At 41.4% G+C, this 20,407-nt stretch overlaps 1 protein-coding gene across 2 annotated transcripts in view; it reads right to left on the bottom strand.

Moving 5' to 3' along the window:
* The window catches only part of LOC145344818 (testican-3-like), a 522,820-nt gene that overhangs the window by 250,208 nt on the left and 252,205 nt on the right, over positions 1–20,407 (bottom strand). For both annotated transcript variants that reach the window (XM_080192030.1, XM_080192021.1), the window contains exon 4: positions 20,082–20,196. In XM_080192030.1, coding sequence (XP_080048156.1) covers positions 20,082–20,196 — 115 coding nt within the window. The remainder of the gene's footprint in view (positions 1–20,081; positions 20,197–20,407) is intronic.

The raw sequence follows: 20,407 nt of genomic DNA, 5'->3' as shown, positions 1-20,407 counted from the left end.
TGAGAAGGGAATTTTTCATCATTAGTCTATTGTTCTTACCGTTGTATTGGGCATATTCAGAATTCCAGTCACGACTCACATTGTAGGAAAACTGCAGCACAATCTGTGGCTACCTTTTATAAAATTTGTAGAACATTGGGCTGAATTTAGAAAAATTCCACCTAGCATAAACAAGGAGGTGACCTCCTGAAAATTGTCAGGAAGGGCATTTTGTGGCATTGTGGGTCAACGCCAGAACATGGACTGCAGCAATTCAAGTAGACAGTTCACCACCACCTTCTCAAGGGCAACTATGGAAGAGCAATAAATGCTGGCCAGCCAGTGACGTCCACGTCTCATGAATTAATAAGGAATATATATTGTCCTGGTGCCGCCATTGTTGCAGTTATTGACACTTTGTTCAAGTGTATTGGGCAGGCAGCTTTGAAAATTCAAATTGGGGTCCTATGATGTCAATGAGATTTAGATATGATTTTAGGACTGAATTGGGAAGAGCATGATGAAGAGTAACAGATACATTTCATTTTAGTTTGGTAAGCTCATGTGGAGCCAGAATGCTCTATCAGGCTCCACAAAATACTTCTGACTATCCCCCACTCCCAGATCAGAGCCCCCGCCCCCCCCAATGGCCAAAGGCCTTAAGCTTTGCCCAGCCTACTGGTAAACCAGGCTGCCCAGTATTGTGATGGCTGGAACTTCACAATGCTCCATTCAATTTCTGCTAGTAGTCTGCTGGCCCAATATCTAATGAGGCTGGACCCTCAAAATGAACTGGGCCTCCAACTGAGACAATGCCAGTCTGTTGCCAAAAGTGCACTGAAAGAGAAAATTAATCCCAATCTCTTTATCATGGTCAATTTTTTAAAAAATAATTTTTAGTGAACGAGAAAGTGATTGCTTTTCAATTGCTTTTCAAGATACCATCCTACTAACTAACTTTTTGCTTAAATTGGTAACAACTCGATATTTTATTGTTCCACATATTATCTGGCTGATGAGATGAATTTGATTAGGGGGACCATCAATAGTTGCAGTCTGTGTTGTAACACGAAAGAATGATTGTTATATCAATTTCTGCTGGCAAACAGATGGTCGTTTTCATCAATGTGCCAGCCAGTTCTTTGAGTTTATTGGTGCAGATAGGGAACACAAAGCACAAGCATGTTTCAGCTGAAATATTCAACAAAAACATTCCAAGTGTAAATGTAAAAACTTTGAATGTCTTATTTTTTCAGGACTAAGATTGAGAATTTTATGAATAAAGCAGATTGTAAGAGCTTCTAGAAGCATGAAGAATGGAAGAGATAAGCAAAAGTAAAGGCTGAGACAGAAAAAATTATACGGGGGATTTGTAGGATCAAAAAATCAGTTAGATCACGGGTAGAAAGGGCAGGAGGTCACCTCCATCAGAAGCCCCCTTCTGAGGTCTGGTGACAATTCCCTCATGAGTTCCATGGTCTCTTCATCCAAGACTCCAATTAAATCTCCAATATCACTTCTCCCCCAGCCTTCCATACCCAACCTGCCCTGGAAACTCTTGAACTTATCTGGACCTGGACTTAGTCTCAGGTGTCCTCCTGCATTTATTCTTCTGTACACTGCAATGCTGTCACTGCAACACATTCACTTTTATAATCTTTGTTTACATAGCAACTGAATTCCAATATGAATGCATGGCTGAGCTCCAAACCCATTAATAGATTAAATTCTTTAGAGTGTTACTTGGCTGTCAAGGTGGCTTTTAGCCTGTTTCATTGACAGTTTTATCAGCTTGTAGTAAATTTTCATTGAAGTGGCTTTGAATGCCTGTTTGTTTATTTGGTCAAGATTAAAGAGATGCTAAGAGGATTAAACATGTTTTCAATGGGACCATGTTTGATTGGCAGTTTTACCAGTTGCTGACAGAATAATGATGGTAATTTTACACTAGCATTTTCCTTCAGCACACACAGCAACATGGGCACAAACTCCCGTGTGATTTAGAAAATGAGATCTGTGCCAACAAGATCTTGTTTCCCAATTTTTCACCCCTCAGCAGTGACATCAAAAGGTACATTTTAATGAATTATAATATACATCATACATTCCCCCCATTTAGTACATTCCTCCCCCCCACCCTCCGTTCCCGCCACCAGATTTGGCAAGGTTTACATCAGGTATTTTAAAATGTGAAGCCACTGAGAAGAATCTAACGGGGTGCAAAGGAAAGTCCAGGGATAAAAGAACTTGCCCGTGCAGTGCCTGGACATTGACCCCTGCCTTTTTAAAGAAAGTCGTGCAATGTTGGTCTGAGGAATTGAATGATCTCCTATGTGACTGCCTTGTGTTAGTGCACTAGTCAATACTTAAAAAATCAGCAACCAACCTGAATGAGCACGCTACTACAGTAACTGACTTAATTACTAAGTGTGTAGAAAATGTATGCCAAAGAAGCAAAATCCATGTGTTTCCTAACCGGAAACCAGGGATGAACAGGGATATCCACTGCTGGCTGAAGTCCAGGTCTGAGGCATTCAAGTCAGGTGATCCTGGCCTATACAAAAAATCCAGATGAAATCTACGGAGATCCATCAAAGCCGCCACAAGACAATACCGATCCAAGCTAGAATCCAGGCTAGCCACATGAATTCCCACCAACTATGGCAAGGTCCACAAGGCATAACCAGCATGAAGGCATGTAGAATTGCTAGCATCAATGCACCCCTTCCGGATGATGTATTCTATGTTTGTTTTGAGCAAGAGGTCAGCAAGAGCATGCTCTTTACCCTGGAAGCCTCACTATCAGAGGTCATCATCACAGAAGTCAGAGCAGCCTTCTTTAAAATCAACTCAAGGAAATCGACTGGCCTGGATGGGGTTCCCGGACGTGCACTCAGATCCTGCAAAGGCCAGCTGGTGAAGGTATTTGCAGACATTTTTAAACTCTCTTTACATCAGTCTGAGGTTTTTATCTGCTTCAAGAGGATGACCAACATGCCTGTACCAAAGAAGCTAGACAGTATATCTTAACGACTATCACCTGGTGGGGGCTCTGACATTCATCGTCATGAAGTGCTTTGAAAAGTTAGTCATGGCACGAATCAATTCCGCCTCCCAGATTGCCTGAGTCCTCTACAATTTGCTTATTGCTGCAACAGATTCACAGTAGACACCATCTCACTGGGACTACATGCAACCCTGCAACGCCTGGACAACAAAGACACCTTTGTCAGACTCCTATTTATTGACTACAGCTCAGCCTTCAACATCATTATTTCCACAGAACTCATCTCCAAACTCCATGGCCTTGGGTTGGCTCCTCCCTCTGCCACTGATTCCTAGACTTCCAAACACACAAACCATAATAAAGACACCAACACCTCCTCCATGATCATCCTCAACACTGATGCCTCGCAAAGCTGATTCCTCAGCCCCTTATTATACTCCTTATACTCGTGTGACTGTGTGGTCAAATTCCACTCCAACTTGATTTTCAAGTTTGCTGATGATATCACCATGGTGGGTCAGATCTCAAACAATGACAAGATGGAGTACAGGAATGAGATAGAGAATCTGGTGAACTGGTGTGATGACAATAATCTCTCTTCCATGTCAACAAAATAAAGGAGATGGTCATTGACTTCAGGAAGCGTAGTGGAGGACATGCCCCTGTTTACATCAATAGTGATGAAGTGGAAATGGTCGAGAGCTTCAAGTTTCAAGGTGTCCAGATCACCAACAACCTGTCCTGGCTCCACCAATCCAATGCTATAGTTAAGAAAGCCCATCAGCACCTCTACTTTCTCAGGAAGCTAAGGAAATTTGACATATCCGCTACCACTTTCACCAACTTTTATAGAAGCACCATAGAAAGCACTCTTTCTGGTTGTATTACAGCTAGGTATGGCTCATGCTCTTTTCAAATCCGCAAGAAGCTATAAAGAGTCGTGAACAATGCCCAGTCCATCACGCAAACCAGCCTCCTATCCATTGACTTTGTCCATACTTTCCACTGTCTCGGAAAAGCAACCAGCATGATCAAGGACCCCACACATCCCAGACATACTCTCTTCCACCTTCTTCAGTCAGGAAAAAGATACAAAAGTCTGAGGTCACGTACCAACCGACTCACAAACAGCTTCTTTCCTGCTGCTGTCGGACTTTTGAATGAACCTACTTCACATTAAGTTGATCTTTTTCTACATTCTGGCTATGACTGTAACATTACATTCTGCATTCTCTCCTTTCTTTTTCAATGAATGGTATACTTTGACTGTAAAGCACGCAAAAGACAATACTTTTCACTGTATAATAATAAATGTGACAGTAATAAATCAAATCAAATCAAAGCCACCCTAACTTGGCCCTAACAGGGGAAGTGCCATGTGGGCCTTTCTGGGAAGATCCGTGTTGGGGGTGCCCTTATGTGTGAGAAGCTGCTGCCCTGTGACTTGTGTTGGGGAGGCAAGGGGGGGAAGAGGAGATACCCTGGTGCCTATATGGAGGTGGGGTTCTCCAGTGCCCGTCTGGGGCGGCAGGGGGCTTTGCCCTGGTGGTGTGTGGGAGGAGGTTATCCTGGTGCTTGTGGCCATAAGGAGTTCCTTCCATAGCCATTGTAAGGGGAGTTATTTTACTGTCGATCAGGATGTCCTATAAAAAGGGTTCCCCTGATCTCTGTGCATCAGGTCTTGCAGGCTCTATCAGGCCCCACCCCACCAGAGTGACGCATCAGAGATGCCTATAACACTTTTCCTCTTTGTGCTGTAGTACCTGGCAAGAGAACCCAATTGTACAGCCTGTGAGCTATTCAGTTTTCTACCTGGAGTCAGCACATTGAGGACAAATTTGAAAACTTCGCCTGTTGTTTCTTTGAAGTGGTTTTTGAGTGGATATTTATTTATTTTGATAGTTTTGTTTGTATTTCAAAGACTTGTCTGTGCTATTATAAGGTTCACAAACTCTGCCCATAGTGAATAATGGAAGAATGTTTCAAAGGCTCACAATTCATCAGACTTTAAATTAAGTTGAAAGCAAAGTGTCTAGATGATATAACAAAGTTAGATTCTCAATCATGTTGAGTGCAAGACATCCCTTTATCCATTGGATGAAGTATTCCAATGCAAATGACCACTTACACAATGCTGGTCAATTTAATGGAAAATTACCTTTTATGAAGTAACATTTTTCATAAGTCACTGCAATAAAACATAAAATATACCATCTAAGTATTACATTAGAGATAGGCAAAAGTTTTTAACTCACCTGTCAAAAGCCCTAACTCCAGTCTAGACATCCCCATCATTGACAACTCCTCTGAGGAGATGTGAACCACATCACCTGTAAAAAAACTGCATGGCACCATCAGAATTGTGGGGATTCTGAAATACCCGCCACACAAAAGAGTGAGCAAGGGCAGATTCACTACCTGCACCTTTATTCCAAAGCCATAGAAATCCCACAAATCAGGAATGCGGGTAGGAATCCAAGAATCAGTTTCCAACTACCATTTTCAAATGGTCCCTCCATCCATTTCAGCATGGATGGAGAATGGAAATCCAACTAATGTTTCCATCAAGCTGTGCAGATCCATGAATATATAACAACTGGGGAGGTATTGCACCAGCCTTGTTCGAGGACATGGGTAGCCACACAAGAATAGTTAAAGCTTACTGTGCGCTGAAAATACTGGCTGTTTAAAACAAATACATTTTAAAGAGAACTTTGGTTGGAGTGTCAGAGTTAAGTAGCCTCAGTATATAAAGGTCCAATCAGTTAAGATTGAGATAAGGAGCAAAAGTCTTCAAAGTATTGTGAATATTTGAAAATCTCTACTGCAGAAATTGAACAAGGGAAGGTATGGATTGCTCAGATGAGGGAGATGGTAGGTAGTAATTAGCAGGCAGTTCACATGCCTATGTTTGACCTGGTTTCACAAGACTTCATAGGGTTCAAAGTCTATATTGAGGACACCAATGGCCATTCCTTCTCAAATGTATACCACTGTGCTGATGTGGATGCGCCGGCACATCCACATCAGCACAGTAGTATACATTACTGGGGTAAACACAGTAAAAAGTCTGACAACACCAGGTTTTAGTCCAACCGATTTATTTGATAGTAAACGCACAAGCTTTCGGGTTAGTCCCTTCGTCAGGTGAATGGAGAGTTCTGGCCTCAGACAGAGCATATAAAACACAGACTGTTTACAGATTACTGATTAGAATGCGAATCTTTACACCTAACCTGCCGTTCAAGTCTTGAAGTGGCTGACAATGTGAGTGGAAGGAGCACTGATCACAGGTTAAAGAGATGTGTATTGTCTCCAGACAGTACAGTGAGTGAGGTTTTGCAAACCCAGGCAAGTGTTGGGGGTTACAGATAGTGCGACATGAACCCAAGATCCTTGTTGAGACCGTCCTCATGTGTGTGGAACTTGGCTATCAGTCTCTGCTCAGCGACTCTGCGCTGTCGTGTGTCGTGACGGCCGCCTTGGAGAATGCTTACCCGAAGGTCAGAGGCTGAATGCCCGTGACCACTGAAGTGTTCGCCAACAGGAAGGGAACAGTCTTGCCTGGTGATTGTCGACAACGGATGAATGAACATCGCTCAACAATCACCAGGCAAGACTGTTCCCTTCCTGTTGGCGAACACTTCAGTGGTCTCGGGCATTCAGCCTCTGACCTTCGGGTAAGCATTCTCCAAGGCGGCCGTCACGACACACGACAGCGCAGAATCGCTGAGCAGAGACTGATAGCCAAGTTCCACACACATGAGGACGGTGTCAACAAGGATCTTGGGTTCATGTCGTACTATCTGTAACCCCCAACACTTGCCTGGGTTTGCAAAACCTCGCTCACTGTACTGTCTGGAGACAATACACATCTCTTTAACCTGTGATCAGTGCTCCTTCCACTCACATTGTCGGCCACTTCAAGACTTGAACAGCAGGTTAGGTGTAAAGATTCGCATTCTAATCAGTAATCTGTAAACAGTCTGTGCTTTATATGCTCTGTCTGAGGCCAGAACTCTCCATTCACCTGACGAAGGGACTAACCCCGAAAGTTTGTGCGTTTACTATCAAATAAATCGGTTGGACTAAAACCTGGTGTTGTCAGACTTTTTACTGTACCACTGTGCTGCCACCTCTGGTAAGTCTTTTCTGCTGGCAGAATGAAAACACTCAAGGATGGTGATGGAAATGTTTGGGACAATGGCTGAAAAGGTATGATGTTCTGAACATGTCTATGTCAGGTTGTTGATTCCCAATTTCGGCCTAATTCCCCAGATATTATTGAGGAGGACTTCACAGGATTGGTTGGGCTGGGTATGCTTTTGTCAAATCTGACGTTCTTGCTACTTTATTCTTATCTTTTTTGCAGCAGCTTGATAGACCTGGGTGGTTTGCTAGGCTATTCCAGCAGGCAGTTAAAGTAAACCATATTTTAATCGAATCTGGAGTTACATAGGTCAGTCTGCGTAATATCTTTCCCTGACAAACATTGTTTTTTTAATGACAACACAGAGTTCTGCAATCACTATTACTGGTTCTTGCTTTTTTCTCATTTGATTAACTAAATTTAAATTCTGCAGCTGCCACGATGGGATATAAATTTGTCTCTCTAAATCATTAGCTCAGGCCTCTGGATTACTAGTGCAAATTTGCTGGCATACAATGCACTGCCTTTTGCTACAAACTCTACGACCGACACATGACTCAATCTCCTTGGACAGGCATTACGAAGCATGCACAGCAGGTTCTCAGTGAGATGAACTCACTTTGGCAGGGTAACAAGCCTGATACCATTGCTGCTGAATCATAAGAGGCAAAAATATGCCGAAGAGACAAAAGTACCTTCAGTTTCTGATCAGATGTCCCAGTAAAACCCTCAGTTAAGATTCGGAGAGATGTGAGGGTCCTTTCTAGCATTTCTCGCTGCTTCACTGCGCCTACCATTACCTTTTGGACGGTGGCCATTTGAAAGAGGTACCATGGGTGTACAGGAGGAGGATTCATTGAGGACTTCATTTCCAGACCATTTACATGCACTAGGATGGAAAAGAGAGGCTCACAGTGATCCTGTAGGATGTAAGAGGGCACCCTCAAGTTAGGTCCCAAGTTTTTCTTTCCCCACCACAATTTGAAATTGGATGATAACAAAGCAGGAGAATGTGCTGTTAATAAAACACATTTATTAGTTTTGCTGGTTTCATTGTGTAGCCTCATAGGAATAATTTTAACCATGTGAAGGTACAGTGCTATTTATGAAGAAGTGAACTTTAGAAGAAGTTTATTTCTGGAGAAGTCAGCATTGATTTATTGGTCAGTGTTTAGTTTAAAATCACAGTAAATATTTTAGAGCTATGAAAAAGACAATTAATATAATTTATTACATCTTTTCACATGAGCAGAAGAAATAACGAATTAGCTTCTGACGGTTATGTCAATTTGAAATAATTTGTTAAATAGAATAGTAGCAGACTGATGAAATTTATTCAATGAACAAAGTCCTGTCTAATTGTTATTATGCTTTAAAGATTTAAAAACACCAGACAAACTTAGTCATTAAGAGATTGAATATGAGTCAGGCATCAGTAATAAAATGCAGTTGGAGCCAATTGTGATGTTAAATCAGCAAAAGCAGAATAAGCCTTTGAAGAGCTCACAAACAAGGTCTTGGAAACTCATCAGTTTTCATTACGTACTGGAGGAAAATGAGTTTAAACTTTACTGAAATACGGGTGGCACAGTGGCACAGTGGTTGGCACTGCTGCTTCACAGCTCCAGGGACCTGGGTTCAATTCCTGGCTTGGGTCATTGTCCATGTGGAGCTTGCATGTTTTCCTCGTGTCTGTGTGGGTTTCCTCCCACAGTCCAAAGATGTGCGCGTTAGGTTGACTGGCCATGCTAAAATTGCCCCTTAGTGTCCTGAGATGTGTAGGTTAGAGGGATTAGTGGGTAAAATATGTAGGGATATGGGGGTAGGGCCTGGCTGAGATTATGGTTGGTGCAGACTTGATGGGCCGATTGGCCTCTTTCTACATTGTAGGGTTTCTGTGATGATATAGATTTGGAGAAAGTGATCCTGATAAAAATCTTAGGTAAATGTAAATTATTTGGTCATTTTGAAGTCATGCCTTAACTAAGGGGTGCTTTCCAGTCGTTCCTTTTTTTTGAGTTGTTAGATTATGTCAGCTTTCTTAAACTTGTTCATCACTTTTTTTGATTTTGTAGCTTGGTAGATATCGCAGCTGTATAGTGCATTGTGCAGTTGCAGGTGCTACAACCCTTCTGTGATGATTGAATGTGCAATGATGGTAGTGAAGGTATGTAATTGTTTAAGGAACATTGAAAGAGAGCTATACTAACAGGGTTAGCTCAATGAGGCACTAATTGTGTTTCTTACTGTGTGCATTGAGCAGGTTTGGAAACAGTGTTTCGGAAAAGATGTATTAAGCACTTTGTATGAACCTGTTGGTTAATCTTTGACTATGACCTAAAGTACCTGGTTCCCTACCAATTTAAAGATTATCTGTGTAAGACATTTTAGAAATTCTGTCAGTTTTACAAAACATTCTGCCAAATTTACAATGCATTAAAGCTCTGAAGAACTTTACAAAACCAATTCTATGTACAGAATTATACAATACGGAAGGCAGCCATTCATCCCATGCTGTGCTAACATTTTGAAGGAGTTATTCAATTAATCTCACTTTTCTAATCTTTCTCCACAATGGTTTAGATTTTTTCCTTTAAATATTTACCTAATTTCCTTTGGAAAGTTATGATTTAATCTGCTTATCTCATCCCTTCAGACAATATATTCCAGATCTTAAAACTTGGTTGATCCTGGTTCCTAGCCAGTTACCTTCTTCTGCTTACTGATTCTTCCGGCATGGGAAACCGTTTCTCCTTATTCATTCTATAAAAATTCTTCATGACTTTAAACCTCTTTATAAACACATCCTCAACTCTGCTCTAAACAGAACAACCTTAGCTCCTCAACTCAATTCACATCACTAAGTCTTTCACTTCTGCTACCATTCTAGTAAAGCTCTTCTGTGCAATCTCTAAGAATTTAAGATTCTTCTTAAAGTGATGTGCTAAAAATTGAAAAAGATGCATCAGCTAGGACCTAACTAGTACTTTATGAAGGTAATAGCATAATTCTGGGCTGGATTTTTTGCTTAGAGGTGGGAAGGCAAGCATATGTGTGTGGGGAAGGGTGGTCGGGGGCAGGACTCGGGTCAGGAAACTAGAGAGAGAGATTCTGTCAAGCTGTATGAATTTAATGAAAGGAACTGATCAACATATTTTTTCTCCATTTTCTACTTGATGACCAGCAGAGAAAAACAAACTAACCAAATAAATAAGAAAGCTAGACTTAGCAGGGCATCTGATGTGCTGTAACTGCAGCATGTGAGAGTTTGAGAACAGCATTCTGATCCTGAACAACTGGATCCATGGTAAAATGTCTACAGCACAAGGAACTTCGGCTCAAAGTTATTGAGCTAGTGTCTGACTGGCAGACAGTGCAAGGCATCATGGTTGGGGAGAGTTAGCTGGCCACTTTATTTCAGGAGGCAATCACACATGTTCATATATTTGGCCAGTCTGTCCAAATGCTTATGAAGTCTATCACTGTCTCTTCATAGTTCTCAATACTTCTCCATTTTTGTTATTTCCAGTTTGGTGTCATCAAGAATTTATGAAACTATGTCCTGTACATCCAAGTCTTATTTTAACATATACATCAAGAAAAGCATTCATGCTCATACTGCTATCTGTGAATCCCACTGAATACCATTCGTCAGTCCAAAAAGTAACTGCTCACCACCACTCTGTGACAAAATTTTACTGGCACATGATGGGTCCCACTCTTCCACCATCCCATAAAATTCAAATAAAATAGATTTTGACTTATCAACTACCTATATATCATCTTTTTCCGATGTTGCAACATTATCTCTGATCGATGTCATTTTTTAATTTCCTTCCAAGGTACATTGCATGCGTATCCTTCCCCTTGTTTGAGCCAACTTTCTATTGTTGCCATTGAATAATAATCTGTGTCACCACTTGCAATTGTGGCTCACAAACCATAGGTACCACACTCAGGTGTTCAAGCACATGCAAAATTAACCCATCTAGGTTTGCTCAGTACTTACTCTCATCTGACCCTTATTTCTGAAATGCTTTCTATTCTAAAGCTGTTTGTCTCTTTCAGTCCTCTGTTCACCTTCGATCTCTTCTCTAATGTATTATTCTAATGACCCTCTCACTTCCAACTTAGTGTAAATGTAACCCATAATTTTAATCCATGTTATTTCTTGTACAATGTTAAATGTACCAGCTTCTTATGGGCAAGAACCCATTGTAAACTAAGCTCTTAGTTTAACTCGAACGCCCTTGCAAAAGTACTCAGTGGAACAATATTGAATGATTTTTCTGGATAACTGTAATATTAATTGATTTTTTTAACAAAAGCTCTGCAAATTGCTTAACTCTTTACATGAGAAAATAATTGGTTGCAATTCAAACTTCATAAATTATTGTCGAAGAAAGGTATTACATCATTTTTCACAGTGAACACTCAGTAAAGATGAGGAACAATTACTGTCAGGTAAAAAAATTGCATCATATCTTTCCTATGAATTTAGATTATAATACATAAATAAGTTTCAGAAATATCTATTATTGAAAATGTTAGGGACATCAAATACTGTCTCAGTGATATGATATTCTGCAGCTCAGCATTCAAGGGGCTGAAAGCCATATTAAAAGGTATCCTTAAATACAGACAGCTATGAAATTTACGCTAATGACATTTCTGAGGGAGTAATACAAGTTTTCCTGACTGATTGCTTTTCCATCCTTCTCTTATTCTCCTACTCATCCTCCTTTTTCTCTTATTTCCCCTTTCCTTCTCCTGCTCATTCCCATCTCCTCTCATCAACCTCCTTTTCTTTCCTCCCCATTTCTTTATTCCCTTCATTCCTTGACTTTGAAGAGCTTTGTCAGGGTAACTTGAGACGCAGTGGAGATGGATGGAGATATTGGTCAAAAGGCAGCAGAGAAAGCAGCTTGGGAATAAGTTGTTTCAGTAATATGCTTTTCTGTTACTTGTGTTGGATTCCTGGACTGCGGGATGGCTGTGAGGGAGTGTTGGTTGTGTGAATGGAAGGGTTCAGGCATAACCTTTTCTACTGATCAATTTTAGGGTTTCCATTTCCAGTGAGCAACTGAACATTTACCAGATTAGAAGAAAGACATTAGACTTCTTTGCCAATTCTGTTCTGATACCAGTTCAGGATCAGCTTAGAATGATGATCATAGAAGAAAAAAATGTTTTAACCTCTAAACTGAATTAAGAAAATAGTTTGAACAATATGAATGAGAAAAGCGACTACCATCATTATGAAGTGCTTTGAAAGGCTCATCATGGCAAAAACCAATTCCAGCCTCCTGAACTGCCTGGATCCACTACAGTTCACCTACTGCTGCAACAGGTCCACAGCAGATACCAATTCCCTGGCCTTGCACTCAACTCTGGAGCACCGAGACAACAAGGACACCTATATCAGATTCCTGTTTATTGACTAAAGCTCAGCTTTCAACACCATTATTCCCATGAAATAATAGTGCCTGGGCCCTGGCACTGCGACTGGATCCTGAACTTCCTAACTCGCAGACCACAATCAGTTCAGATAGGCAACAACAACACCTCCATGATCATCCTCAATCATCGATGTCCCACAAGGCTGTGTTCTCAGCCCCCTACTGTACTAATTATACACCTATGACTGTTTGCCGATGACACCACCATAGTGGGTTAGATCTCAAACGATGATGAGACAAAATACAGGAATGAGATAGAGAATCTGGTGAACTGGTGCAGCAACAATAATCTCTCCCTCAATGTGAACAAAACAAAGGAGATTGTCATTGACTTCAGGAAGTGTAAAAAGAACATGCCACTGTCTACATTAGTGGGAACAATGTAGAAAGAGTTGAGAGTTTCAAGTTTTTAGGTGTCCAGATCACCAACAACTTGTCCTGATCCCCCTATGCCAACACTATGGTTAAGAAAGCCCACTAACACCTCTACTTTCTCAGAAGACTAAGCTACGACTCTCACCAACTTTTACAGATACACCATAGAAAGAATTCTTTCTGTTTGTATCACAGCTTGGTATAACTCTTGCTATGACCAAGACCGCAAGGAACTACAAAAGGTAGTAGCTCAATCCATCATGCAAATCAGCTTCCCAACCATTGACTCTGTCTACACTGCCGGCTGCTTCGGCAAAGCAGCCAAAATAATTAAGGACTCCACATACCCTGGACATTCTCTCTTCCACCTTCTTCTGTCGGGAAAAAGATACAGAAGTCTGAGGTCGTGTGCCAACTGGTTAAAGAACAGCTTCTTCCCTGCTGCTGTCTGACTTTTGAATGGACTTACCTTGCATTAAGTTGATCTTTCTTTACGCCCTAGCTATGACTACAACACTACTGTCTCGTTTCCTTCTCTATGAATGGTATCTTCTGAGCCACTCTCTATGAGAACAATGCAAATGAAACTCGCAGCTTTGAGTGCATGCTGTAGTGAAACGGGTTACTGCTTCCTGATGTCTGAGGACAGCTCAGTAGCAAGATGAGGCTTGGCTTTGTTCATCCATGAGAGGTGAATTTTGAAGAGTTGTTGCTGTTTGGATTTTGCTTCCTCTTGTAATGGTCAAGTCCTAACCATTAATGAATGGTTTTCCTGTTAGTGTTGTCTTGATAAGCTGCTGCCCTATTGGCTTAAGTATGTCCATGTGTTCAATGGCATTTCAGCTGCTTGAAGCCTGCCGTGCCCACTGGCTTGTTGATGCCATGGTAGAGCTGAACTGTGTAGTTGCTTAGGGAGGTGTGCTGGTCGAGTGCTAATTACATTCTACAGTGGCCATATGATCTCAAGACTACTATGCCTCCCAAGGAAGATTCCATCATTAGGGCTGAAGGTGATTTATAATAATTTGATGATCATTGGGAGATTAAAGAATTTTCCTGATATATTGACAATGAAGGTTTTTTTGTCCCCTGCGGTGATGCAATAAACTCTCTGTGGTGAGTACTGGAGAGCTCCACTGGACCTGTCCAAACATTGAAAATGCATTTTTAAAAGGTCAATAGTTTGTTCTTTAAGGACCCTGTAGTGGAATGTGCAGCATTGTATCCCTTCTTGGGTACACTCTTGACTGGCAACCGAGTGTCATTTCAGTTTCATGCTTCAGTGCACAACTTTGAGCTGCAGGGGAGTTGTATTGCCAGAGGGAGGTCATCTCCTCAGATGAGGAGGACTTGCAATGGGATGAATCTGAACAGAACAAGGATTCAGAAGAGCCACATGAAGATTCTATTGCATGGGGATGATGTGGCAGACAGGCCCAAGTCGACCTAGTCACAACATTTCAAGAGGAAATAAAATGAAGGCAAGTTTTCACAATCAAAGTTCTCTTCAAGTTTCAATGCAGAGGATAACAGAGGCCAAACATCTAACAGTTGAAGTCTCTAAATATCTCTGGCATTTGTAATGACTCAAAATCTAAAAGTCATGCAAGCTCCCTAGATACATAGCACAAACATGCTGGATCTACCTTCTGTGACCACAGATAGCGGGAGGTTTAGTGAACAAAATCCTTTTCTATTAAAGAATCTAAGGAGCTTCCAAGGTCAAATATCAGCAGTCAATGGTGCTCTCAACTTGCCGGCAAAATCCCACAACTTGGCTTGCTTCATCCTTACGGAACTGCAAATAATGATGAGTTTTACTGAAAATGCCAGGACATGTGTCACCACCACGTCGCTGACTGCGTGATTTTGCAATGGTTCCCGATGGAGACCTGGAAGCATTAGCTGACTTAAAAGTTCAGTACTGCGGTAACTTTGAATGCTCCACAAGTCTGTGTTGCATGGGAAATTTGGCAAATTTGAGCTACTGCATCCCTAACAAAGCAAAGATGCCTGTGGCACTGTCTTTCATTTATCTCTGTGTATGACCTCCCCTTCTGTAGGTCATAGATTGTGGCAAACATCTTCACGTACTTGACCCCTCCTAAGCAACATTTGGAACTTTGGAGGGCCCTGTTGTCTCTCAATTCTCAGGACGATGGTCTGCTGTGCCAAGCAGCAACAGGCCTTATCTTCATTCTAATCATTGATTAACACAAGACAGTGTTGCCTACAATGTGCATTCTCCAATGCTCCTTGTATTTGAGAATGGTTACAATAGTTATTCCCCTTGAATGATCTCCCTTCATATACATGACAGGATCCCAGTCTCTCGCCCTGACTTACTCTCAGTCTGTACCCTGTATACCAAGGCCACCCCTCGCAATGTGATACCATCCTAGATGCTGGAAAGTAGCTGCACATTCACAATGATGATCTTAATTAGAGTCAAAAGATCCATGACGTGTAACTCACAGTCAAACTTCTGTTGGTTGTCCTCCAGTGATCTTGACAATTACTGTCAATAGCCAATTCTTGCACGCGTCATACTTGCAAGCATGATGCCTTGATGCCATGACCAATACAGTGGGAACATTGAGGCTTGTAGGATCCATGGCCCTTGATTGATTGACCTTATATTCATTTTCACATGCCCCTTTAAGGATTAGTTGCCTTTAAGACCATATGCATCGCAGCACCTAAAATTAATGAATTGCTGCCTAAATGTGCAACTTTATTAAAGAAGCCAAACTCATTCATTGTGCATTAGACTCTCTGGTCTAACACTCAGCTGGCTTAGGCAGGAATTCTATAGGATGCCTCTTCAATCAGCCAAAAAATGTTTGGCTGAAATCCTCCCATGTATCCAGAGACCCCTCTCTAATCGATTTTTTTAAGCTTGTTTTTCAAACTATCATTCTTAGGTAAATGTGAAAATGGTGCTGTTGATTTTCATGAGACTAGTTTCCAACATTCCATGATCCACCAAGTTCCTCTCACCTTTCTCCATCTCCTAATTCTCATTCTTCCTGTCACAATCCAGCCTCCGCATTCCGCCTGACCCTATCACTGTTCATGTTTATATTCCCGTTCCCTCACTGAATCCTTCAATATCGATGTTCCCCCATGTAAGTTTCAACCTGATCCCTTACATTCAGGACTTCCCCATCATAGAACCATCCAACAGCCACCCATGACTTTTTAGCTATCGATGTAGAGATCTCAGATATCTCCCCTGAATGTTACTGTTCCATTTTGATTAACAGTACTGTGACTAGAATACACAGACCAAATGCCTTATGTGACTGACCATGCCCTGTACACCTTACTATGCACAACCACAAAGAGGCTTTCCCCTGCCCAAGACCAGAACCAAGATATACATGCCAAGCAGAGCCCTCTCACATAGCCCATTCAGCCTCTTCAATATTATACACTCCCTACAATGAAGGAAGCCATTCAGTCCATCGAGTCTGCACTGACTCTCTGACAGAATATCTTAAACAGGCCTATCCCATACCCTATTCCTGTAAGCCCACACATTTACCCCACTGATCCCCCTAACTACACATCTTTAGCTATGTACAGCTGGAGTACTGTGTGCAGTTTTGGGCGCCGCACCTGCGCAAGGATATTTTGGCCCTGGAGGGAGTGCAGAGGAGGTTTACTAGGCTGATACCGGAGTTGAGGGGATTGAGCTATGAGGAGAGGTTGAATAAACTAGGCTTGTACTCGTTAGAGTTTAGAAGAATGAGGGGAGATCTCATTGAGACGTATAAGATGATGAATGGGATGGATAGGATAGAGGTGGAGAGATTCTTCCCGCTCAAAAAAGACAGTAGGACTAGGGGGCACAGCCTCAAGATAAAGGGGAGGCGGTTTAGAACGGAGTTGAGGAGGAACTTCTTCACTCAAAGGGTGGTGAATCTCTGGAATTCTCTGCCTGTTGAAGTGGTGGAGGCTGCCTCGCTAAATATTTTTAAGAAGCGGGTTGATGGGTTCTTGATAAGAGAGGGGATTAAGGGTTATGGGGAGAGGGCGGGAAAGTGGAACTGAGCCACAACAGATCAGCCATGATCTTATTGAATGGCGGGGCAGGCTCGAAGGGCTAGATGGCCTACTCCTGCTCCTATTTCTTATGTTCTTATGTTCTTAATTTAGCATGGCCAATCCACCTAACCTGCACATCTCTGGACTTGGGAGGAAACTGGAGCACCCGGAGGAAACCCACACAGACATGGGGCCGAATGTGCAAACTCCATACAGGCAGTCACCAAAGGCTGAAATCCCTGGGTCAAAACCTGGGTCCCTGGCACTCTGCGGCAGCAGTGCTAACCACTGTACCACCTTGACTGCATGGCCTCAGCCCCAAAACAGTCTCTTCAATATGCCAGTGCCCCCTGACTACATGCCCTCAGTCCCAGGACAGTCTCTGACTCTTCTTTGGACAATCCTATAACTCTTGCCCAGAACAGTCTTTCATTACTCCACTCTGTTACTTTATACCCTGCTTGTACTGCTTCCATCTTACCCCACCCCCATGTTCCCCAACACCCAGTCCTGCATCTTTCTCACTCCTCTCCTCTTATGTTGCACTATCCCCTCCCACCCATATATAAGTAACCATGATTGACAACTGTATTTCATTTGTTAAATCACTGATCCAGTATTTATTATTAAATACTATGTTTTAGGAGAAAGGGTTGGAAAAATTATAAATTACATTACATTTTGAAGTGGTAGATTTTATATATAAATGGATGCACAGTTGTATTGAAGATGCTGTGTTTCTGAACTATAGCATTCTGATGTCAGCACAAAATACACTGTAATCCAGAAGTCACTGTAGCTGCAATCCATCTTTTTGAATCCTGTTTGGCAGGAGGTTTCACTTTCTGCAGTTTCCTACAGGTTAGTTTTACAGATTTAGAAATTCACAATCGAACTACACAACTGCGTAAAATGATACATCACTGAATTGATGTTAACAGATTACAGTCGCTGACTCCATCAGCTCCAGCCATTTCACTACGGCCATCGACATTGTAAAACTGACCATTCTAATTAAGTGGGGCACTTAAGTTGGAGGGTGAACATTATTCCAGCACACTGGCCTATTAACGAGCAATTTTGAGATGCAAATGTGGCTCCTGAAACACAACCCACCTCTAACTCGCCATCAAGTTCGGGAGAACAAAATCCTGAGATAATTTTTCACTGGCAGGAAACTATCTTTTTCCAATCTCAGCAAATCCACAATTCCCACTGCTGGCAGGAACGGGAGATTCTGTCCAATATATGCATTGCTCTCAGCAGTTCTTTTGAGGTAGACTTGATTGACCATAATGCTAAATATCTAAATGCTGATTTAAAAATCTCAGCAGCAAATCAAATTGGTGGCTAATTCAATAATACACTACCTAAATATATATCTAATAAAGTGAAAACATTGATTCATACAAGTTATAGTATCTACCAGGACTTCATGAGATGATTAGTGAACAAAACATTTGACCATAAAAGAATGTTAGTAATTGCCCAGAATCATAGTCCCAGATTTTACCATCTTCAAATTGTCAGATACTGGACATACCTCCAAAACATGTGTCAGGAATTCCAAATGTACTGACTTTGTGGAAACTGCCTGGGAGATTTGAACTTGCGATAGGCAATTCCCATACTCCCTGGCTTGCTCCAAAAAAGTCTCCAACTCTAATGGATAGTTCTGATATACCTAACTGGATGGTACCAGGAGAGGTCAGACAGAAAAATACCAGTTTAAATCCTGGCTAGCTATATAATAGAACCCCCGATCCCATTACACACATTGAACCCAAACTTGACCCAAACCTTCCAACTCTCACCTCCACCCTATAACTAGCCCCCTGAATGATTACCCCACTGCGACTACCCCAACTCCCCTCAACTTGACCTCACTATTCTATCCACTGCCACCCTACCCATCTGTCATCCTAACGATCTTCTACTCTACTAATCTCATCCACTTGCTATCCTACCCTCCTGAGATGTGTAGGTTAGAGGGATTAGCAGGTAAATGTAAGGGGATAGGGCTTGGGTGGGATTGTGGTCAGTGCAGACTCGATGGGCCGAAGGGCCTGTTTCTGCACTGTAGAGTTCTATGTTCTATGTACCCTCTTACCCACTTCACACATGCAGCTAGTGTTGTAAAAACTTTTGGCTCATTTTCCCCTGATGATCCAGTGCTGTGAGAAAGCACTCTGACTGAAGGTGCAATCCACATTTTTGAAGATGCTGGGGTTGGAAGTCCCAGTCAGGAATGAGAGCCAAGATGTGGCAGAGAAAGGTAGGAACAGGATGGCAAACTAACAATGATTGCCACTCCTCAGAGGATTCAGGCTATATTTTATTTTAATTATTAACATAGCCAATCCTTGTATAAATTATTTGCAACTTAACACAACTCAGAAGCACTTGTTATCAGGTATGTTCACTGCCAAAGTTGTATTGCACAAACCTTCCATGATTATTATGCATTACTGTCTACATACACAAGAAAGAATAAATACAGCATGGTTTGAAATTATTTTTCCTTTCATCATGTCATTATCTATTTGGAAATTTATTAAGTTGATTTAAGTTTGTCAGGCAATCGAGGGAGTATTATGGTTCGGCAGAACACTACATTTATTCCCCAAAGTTTACATAAAGAATTATGGTGCTGAAATTTTGTGGGGGGTGATACAGATCACCCACCATTCTTCTTAAGGAGATTGGCGGAACCCATGGCAATAGCAAAAATATGTATGACCCTTATGGAACTTTAAAGCCTTTGAATGTATTTAGCCACTAAAACTAAATCTTTGAAAATTAAAGAAAGCAATCCTTCACTACATAAAATATGCTATTTAAAGCAACCTCTACCTTGTGTTATCCACTATATAAAATTGGAGTGGATCAGATTTTTTTTAATTGCATAGGATACATACATGATGTCTTATTTGAATTTTAATTGTGCAAGATTAACAAAGCATATGTGCCTTATATTTTTGGAAAGGACTGTAAATAAATAATTCAAGTGAAAAATATTGACAATGTATCAAATGGGGTAAATTTAAATAAAGTACTTTACCTGTGTGTTAGTCGCCTATGGCTAATGCAAACCACTCTATGGTTGTCTTGTGCGATGCACACTTTGTGTCGACTACATTTCACATTTAGGCATGGATCTTTGGTAGAATCGAGCCCTAGAGAAAATAATTGAAAAAAGAAACTAAGTACATCATTTTAAATACCAAAACAAAGGGGTAACAAAACCAGTTGTCATTCCTAGTCCAAAAAATAAAGATAAGCTTAGAAATTGATTTCCTTTATTTTGACAGAGAGGACAGTGAGAATGGTGGAATTTTGTGACGGAAATTTTTATGGAAACAAGTCCATAAATATGCTTTCAAATTA

This window comes from Carcharhinus amblyrhynchos, chromosome 1 (assembly GCF_965287045.1).
Source record: "Carcharhinus amblyrhynchos chromosome 1, sCarAmb.v2.hapA, whole genome shotgun sequence".
In the NCBI taxonomy this organism is placed as follows: Eukaryota; Metazoa; Chordata; class Chondrichthyes; order Carcharhiniformes; family Carcharhinidae; genus Carcharhinus; species Carcharhinus amblyrhynchos.
This window is presented reverse-complemented; position numbering and strand designations above follow the sequence as displayed.